The 16,938-nt window shown below is 35.7% G+C and overlaps 1 protein-coding gene across 1 annotated transcript in view; it reads left to right on the forward strand.

Moving 5' to 3' along the window:
- MALRD1 (MAM and LDL receptor class A domain containing 1) overlaps nt 1-16,938 on the forward strand; it is an 832,608-nt gene that overhangs the window by 726,223 nt on the left and 89,447 nt on the right. Inside the window, 2 exon segments of the mRNA XM_027847861.1 lie at nt 3,338-3,463; nt 9,549-9,615. Coding sequence (XP_027703662.1) covers nt 3,338-3,463; nt 9,549-9,615 — 193 coding nt within the window.

Here is a 16,938-nt window from a genome sequence, read left to right on the forward strand (position 1 = left end):
TCCCTGCCTCCCTCCTCAAGACAGCACACAATCTCATATAGGCTATACATATACATTCCTATTAAACATATTTTCACATTAGTCATATTGTAAGGAAGAATTGGAACCAATAGGAGGAACCACCAGAAAGAGGAAACAAAACAAAACAGAAGAAAAGAATAGCAAATAGTATGCTTCCATCTGCATTCATACCCCATAGTTTTTTCTTTGGATGTGGATAGCATTTTCTATCATGAGACCTTTGGAGACATCTTCGATCCTTGCATTGCTGAGAAGGGCTAAGTCTATCAATGTTAGTCATTGCACAATGTGGCTGTTACTATGTACGACATTCTCCTGATTCTGCTCACTTTACTCAGCATCAGTCCATACAAGTCTTTCCAGGTTTTGCTGAAGTCAGCCTGTCCATCATTTCTTATAGCATAATAGTATTCCATTGTATTCATATACCACAACTTGTTCAGCCATTCCCCAGTTGATTGGCATCCTCTCAATTTCCAATTCTTTGCCACCACAAAAAGAGCTATAAATATTTTTGTACATGTGGGTCCTTTTCCCATTTGTATGATCTCTTTGGGATCCAGCCTTAGAAGTGCTATTGCTGGGTCAAAGGGTATGCATATTTTTATAGCCTTTTGGGCATAATTCCAAATAGCTCTCCAAAATGGTTGGGTCATTTCACAACTCTACCAACAACACATTAGTGTTCCAATTTTCCCACATCTTCTCCAACATTTATCATTTTCCTGTTTTGTCATGGTGGCCAATCTGATAGGTGTGATGTGATAACTCAGAGTCGTATTGATTTCTCTAATCAATAGTGATTTAAAGCATTTTTTCATATGATGATAGATGGCTTTAACTTCATCTGAAAACTGCCTGTTCATATCTTTTGACCATTTATCAATTGGGGAATGGCTTGTATTCTTAGAAATTTGACTTAATTCTCCATGTATTTTAGAAATGAGGCCCTTATCAGAGAGACTGGTTGTAAAAATTCTTTCCCAATTTTCTACTTTCCTTCTAATCTTGGTTGCATTGACTTTGTACAAAAATTTTTCGATTTAATAAAATCAAAGTTATCCATTTTGCATTTTGTAATGTTCTCTATCTCCTGTTTGGTCATGAATTATTCTGTTCTCCACAAATCCAATAGGTAAACTGTTCCTTGCTCCCCAGTTTGCTTACAGTACCAGCCTTTATATCTAAATCATGAATCCATTTTGACTTTATTTTGGTATATGGTGTGAGATTTTGATCTATGCCTAGTTTCTGCCATACTCTTTTCCATTTTTCCCAGCAGTTTTTGTCAAATAGTGAGTTCTTATCCCAGAAGCTAGTGTCTTTTGGTTTATCAAACAGTAGATTACTATAGTCATTAACTGCTGTGTCTTGCATATCTAACCTATTCCGCTGATCCACCACTCTATTTATTAGCCAGTACCAAGCAGTTTTGATGATTGCTGCTTTATAATACAATTTCAGATCTGGAATGGCTAGGTCACCTTCCCCTGCATTTCTTTTCATTAGTTCCCTTGATATTCTGGACATTTTGTTATTCCAAATGAAGCTTGGTATTTTTTTTTTCTAGCTCTGTAAGATAATTTTTTGGTATTTTGATTGGTATGGCACTGAATAAGTAAAATAGCTTAGGTAGAAATTGTCATTTTTATTATATTAGCTTGACCTACCCAGGAGTAACTGATGTTTTTCCAATTATTTAAAGATGACTTTATTTGTGTGAAAAGTGTTTTGTAATTGTGTTCATATCGTTCTTGGGTTTGTTTTGGTAGGTAGACTCCTAAACATTTTATGATTTTAACAGTAACTTCAAATGGAGTTTCTCTTTCTATCTCTTTCTGTTGGGCCTTGTTGGTAATATATAGAAATGCTGATGATTTATGTGGATTAATTTTATAGCCTGCAACTTTGCTAAAGTTTAAACTTCTCCATTTCTGTTGATGGTGACATTTTTGGGGAGGAGGGATGCTACTTTTCTTTTTTCTTTTTAAAAATTTATTTTATTTTTAATTTTTGAAATAAAACAAGCATTTCCATAACAGAGTAAAATAAAAAGATGATTGCACGTGAAATTGCAAAACTGCTATGCACAGCTTGCTATTCCTTTCAAAAGTACAACAAAATTATTGTGTTAATTTCTTTTTTTACCTTCCCCCCACCCTAGAGATAAAGAGCAAAGTTAGGGGGCTACTTTTCTGATGGCACTTCCTGTCACCTAGGTTCATAATTTTAACTCTTTCCTCTTTCTCAACCCCCCAAATTCAGACAGTTGCCAAGCATTGTCAGTTTTCCCTTCGTGCCATCCCCTCCATCTCTTCAATTTAATATTTATACTAATTAAGGTTCTTTTTATCTCACCTGGACTATTTAAGTAGCCTGCTAATTGGTAGCCTGTCCCCAGCCTCTTTCTTCTTCAATCAGTCCTTCATTCAGCTGCCAATTTGATATTCTTAAAACACAGATTTAACCTTATTTCTCACCCAACCCTGCCCCCGCTAACTTTTATTTTTGATAATTTCCTACTTATTATCTCTAGGATAAAATATAAAATCCCAAACCTGGCAATTCAAGGCCTTCACAGTCTGGTTCCAGTCTTTCTGTGCAGTTTTTTTTCATGTTCCTCCTCACACAATGAAAACATTTCATCTTTCACAGCTATGCCTTTTGCACAAGGGGTCTTTCATATCTAGAATTTTCTCTCTCTTCACCTCTGCCTCATGGAATCCCTTGTTCCTTTAAAATGTATCCTGGGTGTCACCATCTACATGACAGCTCAGTTGATCTTCATAATGAAATTATTTGTATTATTTTATACATATATATTCTAATTGTTTGCATCCATGTTGTATCAATCCAATAGATGTAAATGTTTTCAGGGCAAAGATTATTTCATCTTTATCATTGCAGCTACGATGCTCAGTATGTAACTGTAAACAAAGTAGGGGTTTCATAAGCATTTAAAAAAATCAATTTGATAAATTATTGTCAAATTGAGTCTTATAAGTGCTTAGTAATCATAGGTGACTTAGGCTCGAGGGCAGGTAGAAGATTGAGCAATTGATCATGTCTTCCCTCACTGTCCATTCGGAGGCACATAGAATCAGAGCAGCTAAGACCCTAGGAGGAACTACATACCTACTAAGGTCTGTAGAAATGTGAAAGGTGACTCTGGGCTCCAGCAAATACTAAGAGAAGCACAGACTAGTGTGTTTCCTGAAAAAGAGTCCTGTGCTTTACTATGCTACCTAGCTATCTATTAGTGTAGGCTCAGTGAATAGAAGACATGTTTATAATTATGATCGCTCTTTTTTTTCAGCCAGTGGACATTGTTTAGATGGCTCTCTGATGTGTCCATCAACTAATAGCTGCATCCCAGCATTCCAACATTGTGATGGCTTTGTTGACTGCACTGATTTCCAACTCGATGAGTCCAGCTGCTCAGGTACTCCACTTTTCATTAAAATACCATTTACAGTAGACACCTGGAGTGATTTTTATTAAATCTGTAGAGTAAATAAAATAAAAGCTCATATTCTGCTTAAGTCTGGAGTGGAATATAAACTGCTGTGATGAGTTGGAGGTAGCAGGAGGAAAGGTAACATTTCTTGCTACCTTAGCAATTTAATCATAGATTTAGAGCTATAAAGGACCTTAGAAGGCAATCATTCCAAACTTCTTCATTTTTAAGATGAGGAAAATGAATCCCAGAGAGGTTGAATTACTTTCCAAGATTATACAGCTAATGGTGGTAGAACTGGGACATGAAAACATATCTTACTCCTATTCAGCATTTATTAAATACAAAAATAAAAACAGGTAAGTAACTAATGATATGTAATCATTTCTTTTTTTATAAAATGCATATGAATAGTAACAAGGAAACCTATTATTATAAAAATCCATATTCATATGGTGATTTACAAAGTGATTTACATAGATTATCTCACTTGAGCCTCACATTACAGGTTTTGTTATCTTCATTTTACAGATGAGAAAACTGAGGCCCAGGAAGTGGGGTGGTGGAATTTGTCCATGGTCACACAGATAACACATAACAAACGTGGAGATTTAGTCTCAGGATTTTAGGATTCCAAAACCAGGAGGTACTCCATCTGTACCACTATGCTACCTTCCTTTACAACAGAAAACCAAATACGGTAGTGATGAAAACCTATATATTTCCTATCCCCTTTTCTTCATAAAAGAGATGGCTTTTTCAGTTGCATGGTCTCTTCCCTTCTGAAAAAGTTGATTGAAGTTATTCTCTAGCTCTCTATGAAGCCTACTGTAACAGTCCTCATAATCCAAATTAGACTATGTCATGGAGAGTATATGTCAAATAATGAACAGAACCAGGGCTCTAGAGTTCTAGACAACTGAGATAATACAAATAAATGATTAAAATACATTTCAGTTCATGATTTTATGAATAAAGGGGGTGGATCTGACTAACTCAAGTGTCTGTATTTTTGGTATGCAGGGGAGTGCATTTAGAAAAATGACCAAAGCAGGGTCTTAGTTATCAAATTACATATCCTGGAATTTATTTTTTTTTCCAGACCAGTAAACTGTGCATATGCCTTTCATAAAAAAGATTCACCACAGAGAATATTCTTTGGAGCCTAGGAGTTAACACAGCCAGTCTTATGGACATTCCTGGGTGGACAAAAATTTGAATGGATTTTTTACAGACTATAAAGATTGGCATTTGAGTTTAATATTTTATTTCAGGTTATCATGCCCCTATTTTGGATAAGATACTAGGAAGGTAGAGTAAGGCTATTTTTCATAGGGACTAAGTATACATTGAGATAAATTAGGAGAATCAGGCAATCCATTTCTTCTCTAGTTTTAAAAATAATGAGGCATAGAACCTAAAGGCAACAACAGAAGTCAAGCATTAACTAGATAGATAGATAGATAGATAGATAGATAGATAGATAGATAGATAGATAGATAGATATTGATTATGCATTTACTATGTTGTAGGCACTATGTTTAGTGATGACACCCTCTATGTTGAAGCCACTATGCTAGCCACTGGAAATATAAAGATAAATAATACAAAATGGTCCCTGCTCTCAGAGAGCTTATGTTCTCCTGGGGAGGTATTTGCATACAAATCTTTGTCTCTAGTTTACAGGCTCTATTCTCTCTCTCTTTTGGTGAAAATTGGGATATTCAGACTTGTTAGATCATGCAACACTTTCTCATTCTTCATGGCCTTTCAAAGGCCAAAGACAGTGACCCTCAGATGTAACTCAGTTCCAGGTGACTTGCATTTTTTTCAGGGTAGTTATTTGCTCTTTTATCCTCTTTTCTCTGATCTTGGGCATTAACTCCGTATTGTTTTAAGTTTAAAACAAGAACAACAATAACAACAAATAGCAGACAGTAGACTGGAAACTTGCGTCAAAGTCTTTTGACTCTAAACCAAGCTCACTTTTCACTCTGCATCACAGATTTTGTCAATTAGTCATACGAGCAGATCACTTTTCAGTAATCAGGTAGTCTTAATATTTTGGACTGATATAAACCATGATTAGTTATTTTTGAAGGCAGGGTAAAGGGGACAGAGTGTGCCATCAGTTGATGTGGGTAAGGTGGGTGTCATTGGGGTACTGGAGACAGAAAGCTTGGACAGAGGAGAAGATCATTGCCAAGGAGGCTGATATACATGATGGTGGGGAAGAACTTATTCCAAGTTATCAACTAGTAATTTGCCATTTTATTTAATTAATTTTCCTAACTAGATGCCAAGCTCTGCTTTTTCTACTCTGCTGAAATATTTGAAAGTGCTGTTTTTATCTTCTTAATTTGGCACTCCTTTGATTCAAACCTCCACATCCATTCAGTGTTTTGGTCACCCTAGATGTAACTTTGTTTTCATTCCTCCATCATTTACCAAGTATTTACTGCCTCTAAAAGAGTACACAGACACAGCTTTTGAGTGTGAGTGAAACAAAGAGCTGTGCTTTTTGATTTCATCTTGGTTGGTTTTTTTAAGATGCCATGATCATGCAAGTCATCTGTGGCAAGTAAATAGAAGAATGTGATTTTGAAGACTGACACATTAAAGTGAGAGTTTATACTATGAACAGTGGCTTCAGACTTGTCAAATGTTGTTGATGTATCAATACAAATTACATCAAGTGACTGAATGTGTCTTTCCTCTTAAAATATTAAATGGTGTTAAGGTCATTTTTCCATGAATTTTATGACTCTATATCTCACAGCAGCCAATAATTACAACAGTGGTCACATAACAGATGGTGAACATCTGGTCTCACTTCACCTCTATATTTAAACCATTAGCAAGAATATCAAGCTTAGACACACTGAATAAATGTTGCAAGTTAAATATATTTTAAACTTTTCTCCCTTTCTGAATAGAATTAGTAAAACATAATTTTTAGGACTGCATCATTTGTGAGAGATTACAATACAATGCAATGACCAGGTTTTATTTAAGTTAAAATTGCATTGTAGGCAGTTGGACCCAGGGTTTCCTTTAAGTGCCTTTTACTCCCATAAATTCAAGAGGTTCAAGTGTAATGGTTTTGTATTTACTCTAATTGTCATCTGTTGGGATCAAAATACTACACATGTACTAAAAGAAACATTTAAACAGTAAGTATTATGACAGTAGTAAGAAGCAAGATGGAATAGTAGGTTAAAGGACCAATCTAGATCTATGACTTCTAGAAAGTCCTTTAACTTCTCAGTGTCCCAGGAAATTCAAAAATTACACAGGAATTGTTGATCTGCACCAGCAGAAAGTGTTTTCTTATGGGGTATTCTCCATACCAATGAATTCACAATTCCTGACACCTCTCCCCCATCTATGAAACAAAATCGTATTAGGTAAACAGGACCAGAAAACAAAAATGGAAACATTCACTTTTACAGATGTCAGCAAGAGAAGATCTCTTTAGATAGGTATATAAGTAAAATAATGGTCATTTAAATGAGGTATCAAAGGAATATGATTAGAACAGAAGATATTAACCATTTTGTGTGTGTTATGGCTCCTCTTGACAGTCTGGTGAGACATCTTCTCAAAATAGCATTTTTAAATCCCTTATATACCATACATAGGATTGCAAAGGAAATCAGTTTCTATTCAAATGAAGTTATCAAAATATGTTTTTTAAGTTTACAAATAATAGGTTGAGAGCCCCTTCTTAGAAGAAACAAAAATGTTAGGAAAATATTTCATAAAATACAGAAAATACTACTTTTAATAGTCCTCACTCCCACAGGATTATATGACATTAAAGCAAGCATACTAGCCCCCACCAAAATTGATGTGTATAGTGCAACTAAATGTAGTTAACAGCTAGCTACCTGAAGATGTTGTAGGAAGTCTGATGAATGGGGCTAAGTCCTGCTGGTTCCTGTTTAAAGTTAAGCACCTATTCAAGGAGGAATAATATGTTTCAGTAGGACAAATCATAGCAACATGACACTGTATCAAAATATGGCCTCGGAGCCCTTGTATCCTTTAGTATGGAAGAGATGTTTTTTCCAGCTAAATCAACAGATTCATTTTCATGAAAATCCCCAACTGTGCTCAATGTGTATGTGAGCTCTCATTCCCACATCTTCGATGTGATTTCCTTTGACTCAGCCTTCATCTGCTGAACAGTAATCCTTACCATTTTGGTTCCCTCTGCTCCTTTGCAGCTTTATTCTGATTCATCTAACAGGAGTACATTAGAAGAGAATAGTTATTTCTAATTCATTCAGAAGAGCAGAAAACTTTTGAAACAGAAATGAAGCCAATCACAATTAAAGTTAGCCCCTGGAGCGCTTCCTGTTTCCTTGATGACTGTGGCATATATGTCTTGGTTCTTCTAGCATCTGCCAGACCCTTTTTCCACTTATCCCATTCACAAAGATATCTCCTCCTGCCATCCTTAATGACTTTTTTCATCTTCCTGCTGCCTCCAAATCAATCTACTACTCATTTCTCCCAGTTTTGCAAGTTGTTCTGTGATCACTCTTCCAGAAAACCTGTCTTTCCAAGTCTATGTCTATCTAAGTCTGGTGAGGCCACGGACCACGTGTACCATTTGCAATTCCCATTAACATCTAATATATTTTATAGTTGTTTGTATAATCTCCCCCCCCTTTAGAAAATGATCCCCCTGAAGGCAGATCTGTTTTTTCCTTTCTTTGTCTTCCCATTGTTCAAGAGAAGCCCCTGGCACATCAGAGTGTTGACCAACTGACTACTTTAATGTATCTCCATTGGGCCTTAGAACAATATTTTGCCAATAGTGAATGGTCCATACCTGGCAATTTGGTGGGAAGATTGTAGAGTGCATTCCTATAGCAATGGAGAATCAGACAGGAATATTTTGGGATCTGGTGAGATAATAGAGGTTTCAGTGAGGTGAGAAAGAATGTAGTGAGGAAGGTTGCTGATCCACCAACCATATCCATAACTAGCAATTTTTGTTCCTGTCAAGTCAAGTTTAAAGACAAATTCAGTTGAGAGAGAATAAAAATAACAGCCCTTGTACAACTTCCTCTGCCTGGTAGATGAACATACTAGGGACATACTGCCCAGTCGCTCAAGAGAAGTTTGGGAGTGAAAAGAGCTTGTTGGACAAGGGAGGATCTTACTTAGGGTGTGGCCTGGGAGTGTGTGGAGTAATCACTTCACCTGGTAGCCTGTTCAACTTCTTATTTCATTCCTGCTATGTGTTAAACTCAATTGTTTCCGTGGGTTGAAGAGGGTAAGTGCTATATTTCAATGCATGGAAGTGAAATGCCAACTGCACCACTTGGTTAAAGCTCTACTGCTAATAGAGATTTGCTAGTTAGATGAGTAGGTAAACTGGGCACAAAGCACAAGACAATAAGAGAGTGGTCACTTACCTTGAAAGTTCAATTTGGAAAATAAAATGGACTTTCATGCTTATAAAATGAGGTAGAGTAGAGAAAGCACTTTGAAAAGTTAAAATTATTGTACAAAGATAAGGCATTGTTATTTTGGACATTTTTAGCAGCTCCTTTAACTGTAAACCACTCATAATGGCAGAAGTTAGATGAACATGAGTGTATGAGTAAGCCAAGTTTTCTATGACAAAGTCACCCCCACATAGCATTTCTCTGCTTCCCTACAGTCAATACCATGTAGAGTGCAGAAAAGAAATGACTTGCCCAAAGAATAATGTAGAGTCCCAATATGTCACATAGACATGTTCTAAATAAGCACTTTGGACATAATCCTATGGCAGAAAGACTACCCTCTTATAGTTATCCACTCAGGCATATGAAGTGAATGAACTCTTCCAGAACAGCAGGAGACCATTGAGTAAATTTTTTTCAGAGCATTGAAGGGTAGCCTAGGAGAGTCCTTTCACATTTTGCTGTAAAGCAATAGTTTACTTTGAGGGAGCCCCCCCTCCTTTTTTTTCATCTTAGGCTTAACCCCTATAATAAAGAATAATACTGTTTCCTTCTTGTTCTTGATAATGTTTATTATTAACTATATGCTCTATGACTTTTCTCTTTAGAATGCCCAATAGGATATTGCAAAAATGGTGGAACTTGTATTATTGAGAAAAATATCCCCATCTGTCGGTAAGAACCATTTTTTAATTCTTTGCTTGTAATTGGAGAGTTTGCCTACTTTCAATAGACTGAAACAGAATATCAATGCATGTTACTTTATATAGAGTTCACTTATATATGTTGGTTCTTATCTGTACTCTGTTGAATTAGAATAAGAAAGATATGAATATGTTTTAAGAGGAATATCAGCTACTTATTAATTAGTTTTTTCCAACTTTCAAGAGTAATTAGGTTGAAAGTGTACCTTTATAATAACATTTACCATTTCCTGTATTTTATATTATTTATGATGTTTTAATCTTAATTTTCATAAAAAAAATATTGTGTTAATGGGATTTGGAAACAAGATTTGCTAAAATCTCCCTTTCTTATTCAAGATGAATTTAGGATTTATTTTCTACCTTTCCTCCATTATTTCACCTTCCAAACCTTCATTTTCTGTCAGCAAAAGGTGAAATGAATTCAATAATGGGGATTTCTTTGTTTATGTAATAGCTGTTGATTACTAGTTAAAGTTAATATGCAGATAAGGAGAGAATTTGCACATATAATAAAAGAACAAACAAAAACAGAACTTGGGTTTTCTTTGGGGAATTATTTATACTGCTTATCAAAGGTGTTTTGCATCTTTTTTTCCTAAGCCTTTGAGGAGTTGTGTGAAAGTTTCATGAACTCTAGGGAAAGTAATGCATATTCTAGCATATTGTTTTCTGTGACTGTTTAATCAAATAGATTTTCCTGTAAAATTCTTTTGCTTATTAGAGAAGTGATTGCAGATTGGTCTTTTAGTATAGCTTTCTTAGTTAAAACCAATCAAACAAAGGTTTCCAGAATACAGTGTGCTATGAGTCATAGTCCTCTGACAGTACTGAAACTGGCATATCTATGTGAATATGTAATCCTCTTTCAAGGGAAGCAGTTATCCTTCAAAGAAAGAAAGAAGCACAGCAAAATAAGTGTATCATGATCATAATAATAACAACAACAACATGTTCTAACATTTATATGGTGCTTTAAGTTTACAAAATGTCTTACATATATTATCTTATTTGAGCCTGACAAAAACCATGTGAATTAGATACTGTAGCTATTCTTATCCCCGTTTTGCAGATGTACAAAGACTTACAGATAAAGTGACTTGGTTGTGTTCACAGTAACTCTCAGAAGATGTGCTTGAACCGAGGTCTTTTGAAAATTCTAGGTTCAGCACTTTAGCTATAACTCCATACTAGATAGGTATACCTATGTTTTATCTGGATATTATGAAAGGAAAAGTTGCATAGTGGATAGCATGACAAATCTAAACTCTAATACTTATCATCTCTATAACCAAGGACAATTCTTTTAATCTCTCTTAACCTCAGTTTCTTCATCTTTAAAATAGGAACAATAACTTCTGTAGTATCTACTTCACAGGGTTGTTATATGGTTCACATGACATACACATTGCATAAAATGTACTTTCCAAACCTTCTTCAAGTGTGATATAAACGTCAGGTATTCATCTGATTTAATTTATTTAAAATTCTTGGAATTACGGATTTTTAAAAAATCTTCTTTCAAATTCATCATGCAATTTTCTTCTGAAACAGAAAGACTCTTAAGATCATAATAATAGTTTAAAATATAACTTTTGTTATGTAATATTCCATGAAAATTTTTATTACAACATATAGCTTGATAGACTGACAAGATGTCTAATTTTGATTTGTAGACTCTGCTGACAGAAATTAAAGTAGATTCTTCTGGAATGTCAGTTATTTGTTTTGTGGAGACAAGTTTGGTATTCCAGCCTTGCCCTTTCAACTTTTCTTCCTTATGCCAACAAAGTTTTATAAACTTAAAATACTTCAGTTAACCCAAATTAACCTTAGTAAGCTATCTTTGCTATGTCCTCTCTGGTTGAAATAGCAATTTCTTAAATGACATTCAAAGGTTATGGCCCCCAGTTTCCTGATCTCTGTTGAAGGTGGGGCAAAAAGAGGTAGGACATAAGGAACAAAACTAATAGGGATAAAATACAGAAAGGAATCCACTAGAGGGAATTTCTCCTCCTTTAAATATTATTTTTTATTGTCATGATAAGTAACCTCTCCAACATCAAATGACTTCATTTATCAGCTACACAGATAATTATGTCTCCTTTGGAATCTATCCTATCTACACTGTTAATGGAGCTTTGGAATAGCTATCAACAGTAGAATGCAATGCTGTCATTAGAGAATGGAAAAATTATACCACATAACCAAATTAAAATGTGGGATCATTAATGGAGAGCTGGAAGGAACATTAGAAGTTATCTAATCCATTTTGCAGATGTAGAATGTGAAACCTAAAGGGATTAAGTAACTTGTCCAAGGTCACACTGGGAGGAAGGAACAGGGCTGGGAGTGGAATTGAAGTCCTTTGACTTTGAATCCAGCTCACTTTCCACTGTGGTTTCCATCTAAGACCGTTATCATAAGATCTTTACATCCATTCAATATTTTTTGTAACTCTTTTATATTGTATTTTCTCCCCAAGATTTTGTTGTATTACAAGGTCTTTCAAGATTTAAGCTTGAATGACCATTATAAGGACAGAGCTTTGGGTTTGGGGAGATTGGAAAGAGAGTAATAATGCTTACTCTTCTGAATTATATGTGATATTTAATCTCTTCTTTGGCTAACATACTGTTGTATATTTTGTTATTCCCCATGTTTGGATTCTTCAAGTGAAGAATTTCTACTTAAAATCAACAGCTCAGGACTATTAAAGAAATAAAAATGAAGCACCATAGTTCTATATGGATAAGCCTGTGACTCATTAAGTAAAGGATTTTTGAACTAAAGCTAATAAACCATCTCTTAAGTGTTATATTTCCTGCTGTTATTGCTCATGTTTGAAATGCAATCTTCAGATATAAGACATGGCAGTCTAGTTAATTGCAAGGGTACACTTACCAGCACTTAATAAGTCTATTTACAGGATGTTGGATATCATTCTACCATATATTATGATAATAATTGCACAGTGGTGAGTCAATACCTGTTCTACTCTTCAGTCTAGTTCATGAAATTATACCAGTAACAGTGAGAAGCTTGAGATTTCAGAAACTCCATGTATTGAGGAAATGCCTGAGTGGGGCTCCTGGGGTTTTGTTAGTATTTACTTAAAATATATTAGTATTTGAGCCAATGGCCTTTCCAAGGATCCATCACTCAAGGGGAATGCAGAAAAACTAAAACAGGAAGTCCCATCTCCAGGCTAAACATACCCAATTCCTTCAAATGATCAATCTTCATATCAGATGATCTTAAGGCCCTTCACCCCACTGGTTACCCACCTCTGGAAGCTCTCCATCCATCCAAGAACATAGCCATGATCTTCATAAACTAACATGCCTCAGTCTGAACACAATATTGTGGGTGAAGTCTGATGAGATAGAGTTGAGTGGGATTATCACCTCCCTATTTCTGAAGGCTGGGGTAGCTAGATGGTGCAGTGGATAAAGCCCCAGGCCTGGAGCCAGAAAGACTTATCTTTCTGATTTGAAATTTGGCCTCAGATACTTACTATCTGTGTGACCCTGGGCAAGTCACTCTAATCTGTTTGCCTCAGTTTCCCCATCTGTAAAATGAGTCAGAGAAGGAAATGACAAACCACTCCAGTATCTTTGCCAACAAATTCCCAAATGGGGTTACTAAGAGTCAAACATGACTAAAATGACTGACAAAAACAATTCCTGAAAGTTATGCTTCTTTGAACATGGCCTTCTCTGACCTTTTTTGACTGCACGCCACCCTGTTGGCATACAAGGATCTCAATCCACCAGAATGCTCAGATATTTTTTTCAGATTATCATCTGTCTAGCCATGCTTCTTATTCTGCCTTCTAGAGTCAAATAATACAAGCTTAATCTGCCCTGCATGTATTATCCCTTTCAATACTTGAAGAGAGCTAGTATGCTTCCCCTTTCCCCACAGAAACTATCCATGGCTGCTCCATTTTGAACTTGTCAAGTTAATGTTGTTTAATTGGCATCAAAGACTTTGTAAAATCCTTCCCCTCTGATGACAAATGAAAAGAAATTGAAAAGAACATCTCCATCCCATTTCTCTACATTGCTATTACTTTACATCTCTTATGATGAAAGATCACAAGCATTTCTTCTATCCTGTGAGGGCATTGTGGTGTAAAAAGGCAAAATGTCCACACCCCCTCTCTCAAGCTGAATGATTAAAAGAATAATATCATCATCATCATCATCATCATCAATAACCAACATTTACTTTGTGCTAATGTTATACTGTATTAACTTTACACTATCTCACAATGTACTAACTTCTTCTCAATTATTTTCTCATTTGATCTTCTTGACAACCCTGGGAGGTAGGTCATCTTATTATTCTCATTTTATAGATGAGGAAACAGAGATTGCTACATGGGGCCACAGAACTAGTAAGTGACTGAGGTCTGATATATATACAGGTTTTCCTGACTCTAGACCCCACAATCTATCCACATCTGACTGATCACATCAATTAGATGGTAAGATTATTTTTTTTCACTCAGTTGTAGCTCCTTTATTTTTTTTCACATCCTCCTTGAGGGATTAGATTTAGTATGGGCTTCTCTTTTTTGCTCCCATACTTTATGGCTTAGTCCAGGGGTGGGGTACCTGCAGCCTCAAAATCACATGTGGCCCTCTAGGTCCTCAAGTACAGCCGTTTGATTGAATCCAAACTTCACAGAACAAAATTTGTCAAAGGGCCACACTTGAGGACCTAGAAGGCCACATGTGGCCTCGAGGCCAAAGATTCCCCACCCCTAGTTAGTCACTCAATTCTAAGGTTATTCTAAGGTTCAGGGATCCTTGTGACCAATGTAAATCTAAGAAATCCTGCCAAATTACCTACAGAAAGCCATGTTTCAGCCGACATGGTAGCTCCTTTCTAAGGTCTTTTCTCTGGCTTGTTCTTTTCTTGAGGGAGGAGAGGAGGGAAGACAGGAGGGAGAAGAGCAAAAGAGAGGAAAGGGAACAGGCATTTACTAAAGGCCTACTATATATGCCAGGCACCATCTTTAGTTGCTTTTACAACGTTATCCCATTTGATCCTCAAAACAACCCTGGGAGATAGGTGCTATTAATATCCTCAGTTACAGTTGAGGAAACTGAGGCAGACAGAAGTTAAATTACTTGTCCAGGGTCATATGACTAATAAGTGTCTAAGGGCAGATTTGAACTCAGATCTTCCTGACTCCAGGCCCACTGCTGAATTAAGCAGTTGGAATGGAATAGAATGAGATTTTAACTTAACTCTGCTTAATGATGGCATTCAATTTTTAGTCAACAGGCTTTCAGGCTTTCTGCACCTACTTTATCAGGTTCAAATGAGATAATGTTTACAAAACAATTTACAAACAGTAAAGGCTTTTATCTCTAGAACTCTAATCCTCCTGTCCTTCCCTTCCTCTCTGCATGGCCATTGATAAGTGCTCCAGTTACTCACACCACTCCCCACTCATCTTACTAGTAGCTATGCCTCCGCATTTCGCTCTACTTTTACTACCCCCTCAAAGACACACACACACACACACACACACACACACAGCTTTCCATTCTAGAACAATTTTTTCAATTTCACATCAATGCTGTCATTGCTCCTGGAAAATGAGTGTCAATCTTCACTTGCCACCCTGTGCCTTTCTAAACCAAAATATCCTGCTCTGGTCACCATTCTCATTTATGTATTCTTTCCCCCCAATTAAAATGTAAGTTCCTTGAGGACATGGGCTATCTTCTGCTTTTTATTTGTATCCTCCAAAAGGAGCATACTTCTTGGCACATAGTAAGCACTGAACAAATGATTTTTTTTTATTCATTCATGTTTATGTTATCTATTCTATTGTTGTTCAATGCCAATTCAAAAGTTAGAAGAAATGTCTTCTAATATTCATTCTCTCTAGCTTTAGATAGTGAAATGAGAGCATCCTTACCTTTTTTCTATAAAAGATACACAGTTCCACTCTAAGAGTTATATGAGGATTCTGCAGTACAGAATATATTATTTCCATTAACAGAAAAGGTTTATTGGCTTTTTCAGATCAAAGACTTTTTTTCTCCAAGCCCTTTGTTCAATGGAAACTATTATTTAAGCACAGAATGGTGGAGCAACCCTTTTCTGAAAGCAATATCTTAATGGAAATGTTGGCCTTTTATGACTCCCCTCACTTCCTTTCTTTTCCTAAGATTTTGAGTAAAAGTCCATGGCTTATTAACAGACTTATAATTTTTCCCTACCTGCCTATTTACTCTTCCCATCAATGATTGGTTTTGTCAGTCTGTTTATTAAGCCCAAACTGAGTACAGAATATTATTTAAATAGTTTTCATTTCCATTACTATTTCCGCTTTGAGTCACTCATATTCAGAGGGCTTAAATCAGTCACATTCTCAAACATTAGTATCTCTTTAAGCACCAAACTCATATATTTATAAAATTCAATATTTTGTATCATGAACTTGCTCTTTCATTCAATATTATCATTACAAGGGGATATTATTTATTCTTACTTTTTAACTTGTCATAACCATTTGTGATATTCTGACAAATCCAAGTACTTCAAATAAACCCTAGTCTTTTTTTTCCTAGTGTAATATATGCTTCTTGGAGGTAGGAAATATTTCACTTCTCAATGTGCCTTCTCAATGTTAAGTATAGAGCATAGCACATCATGAGTACATAAGAGACACTGTTGTTTAATTCATAGCTTAACTATGGTAAAAAACAAAATTAGGAGGCAGAGAATAGGAATGAAAGAGTATGAAAGGTGGGAAAAGATATAGCATAGTCTGTGTACATACACACACATACATATAAACATATGTGTGTACATATACACATATACATATAAACATATCTAACATATATTCTTTTCAGGGCATTTTTTAAAATTATGTAGAACAGCTATAGGGTAGGGGAAAGGAGGGTGAAATGCAAACACACTCTTATGTAGTTTATCTTACATTCCAAGTCTAATCTTTGAATGAAAAGAATCCAGCCTACTTACTTACTAGAAAGAGAGTAAATTGAACTATGATGCAATTTACTGTGCATCTCTCAATAACATCTGCCTGCCTTCCTTCCTTCTTTCTTTCCTTCCTTCCTTCCTTCTTTCTTTCCTTCCTTCCTTCCTTCCCTCCCTCCTTCCTTCCTTCTTTTCTTTCTTCCTTTCTTTCTTCTTTCTTTCTTTCTTTTTTTCTTTCTTTCTTTCTTTCTTTCTTTCTTTCTTTCTTTCTTTCTTTCTTTCTTTCTTTCTTTCTTTCTTTCTTTCTTTCTTTCTTTCTTTC

The sequence above is a fragment of the Vombatus ursinus genome, unplaced genomic scaffold (genome assembly GCF_900497805.2).
Source record: "Vombatus ursinus unplaced genomic scaffold, bare-nosed wombat genome assembly UNPS02005459.1, whole genome shotgun sequence".
In the NCBI taxonomy this organism is placed as follows: Eukaryota; Metazoa; Chordata; class Mammalia; order Diprotodontia; family Vombatidae; genus Vombatus; species Vombatus ursinus.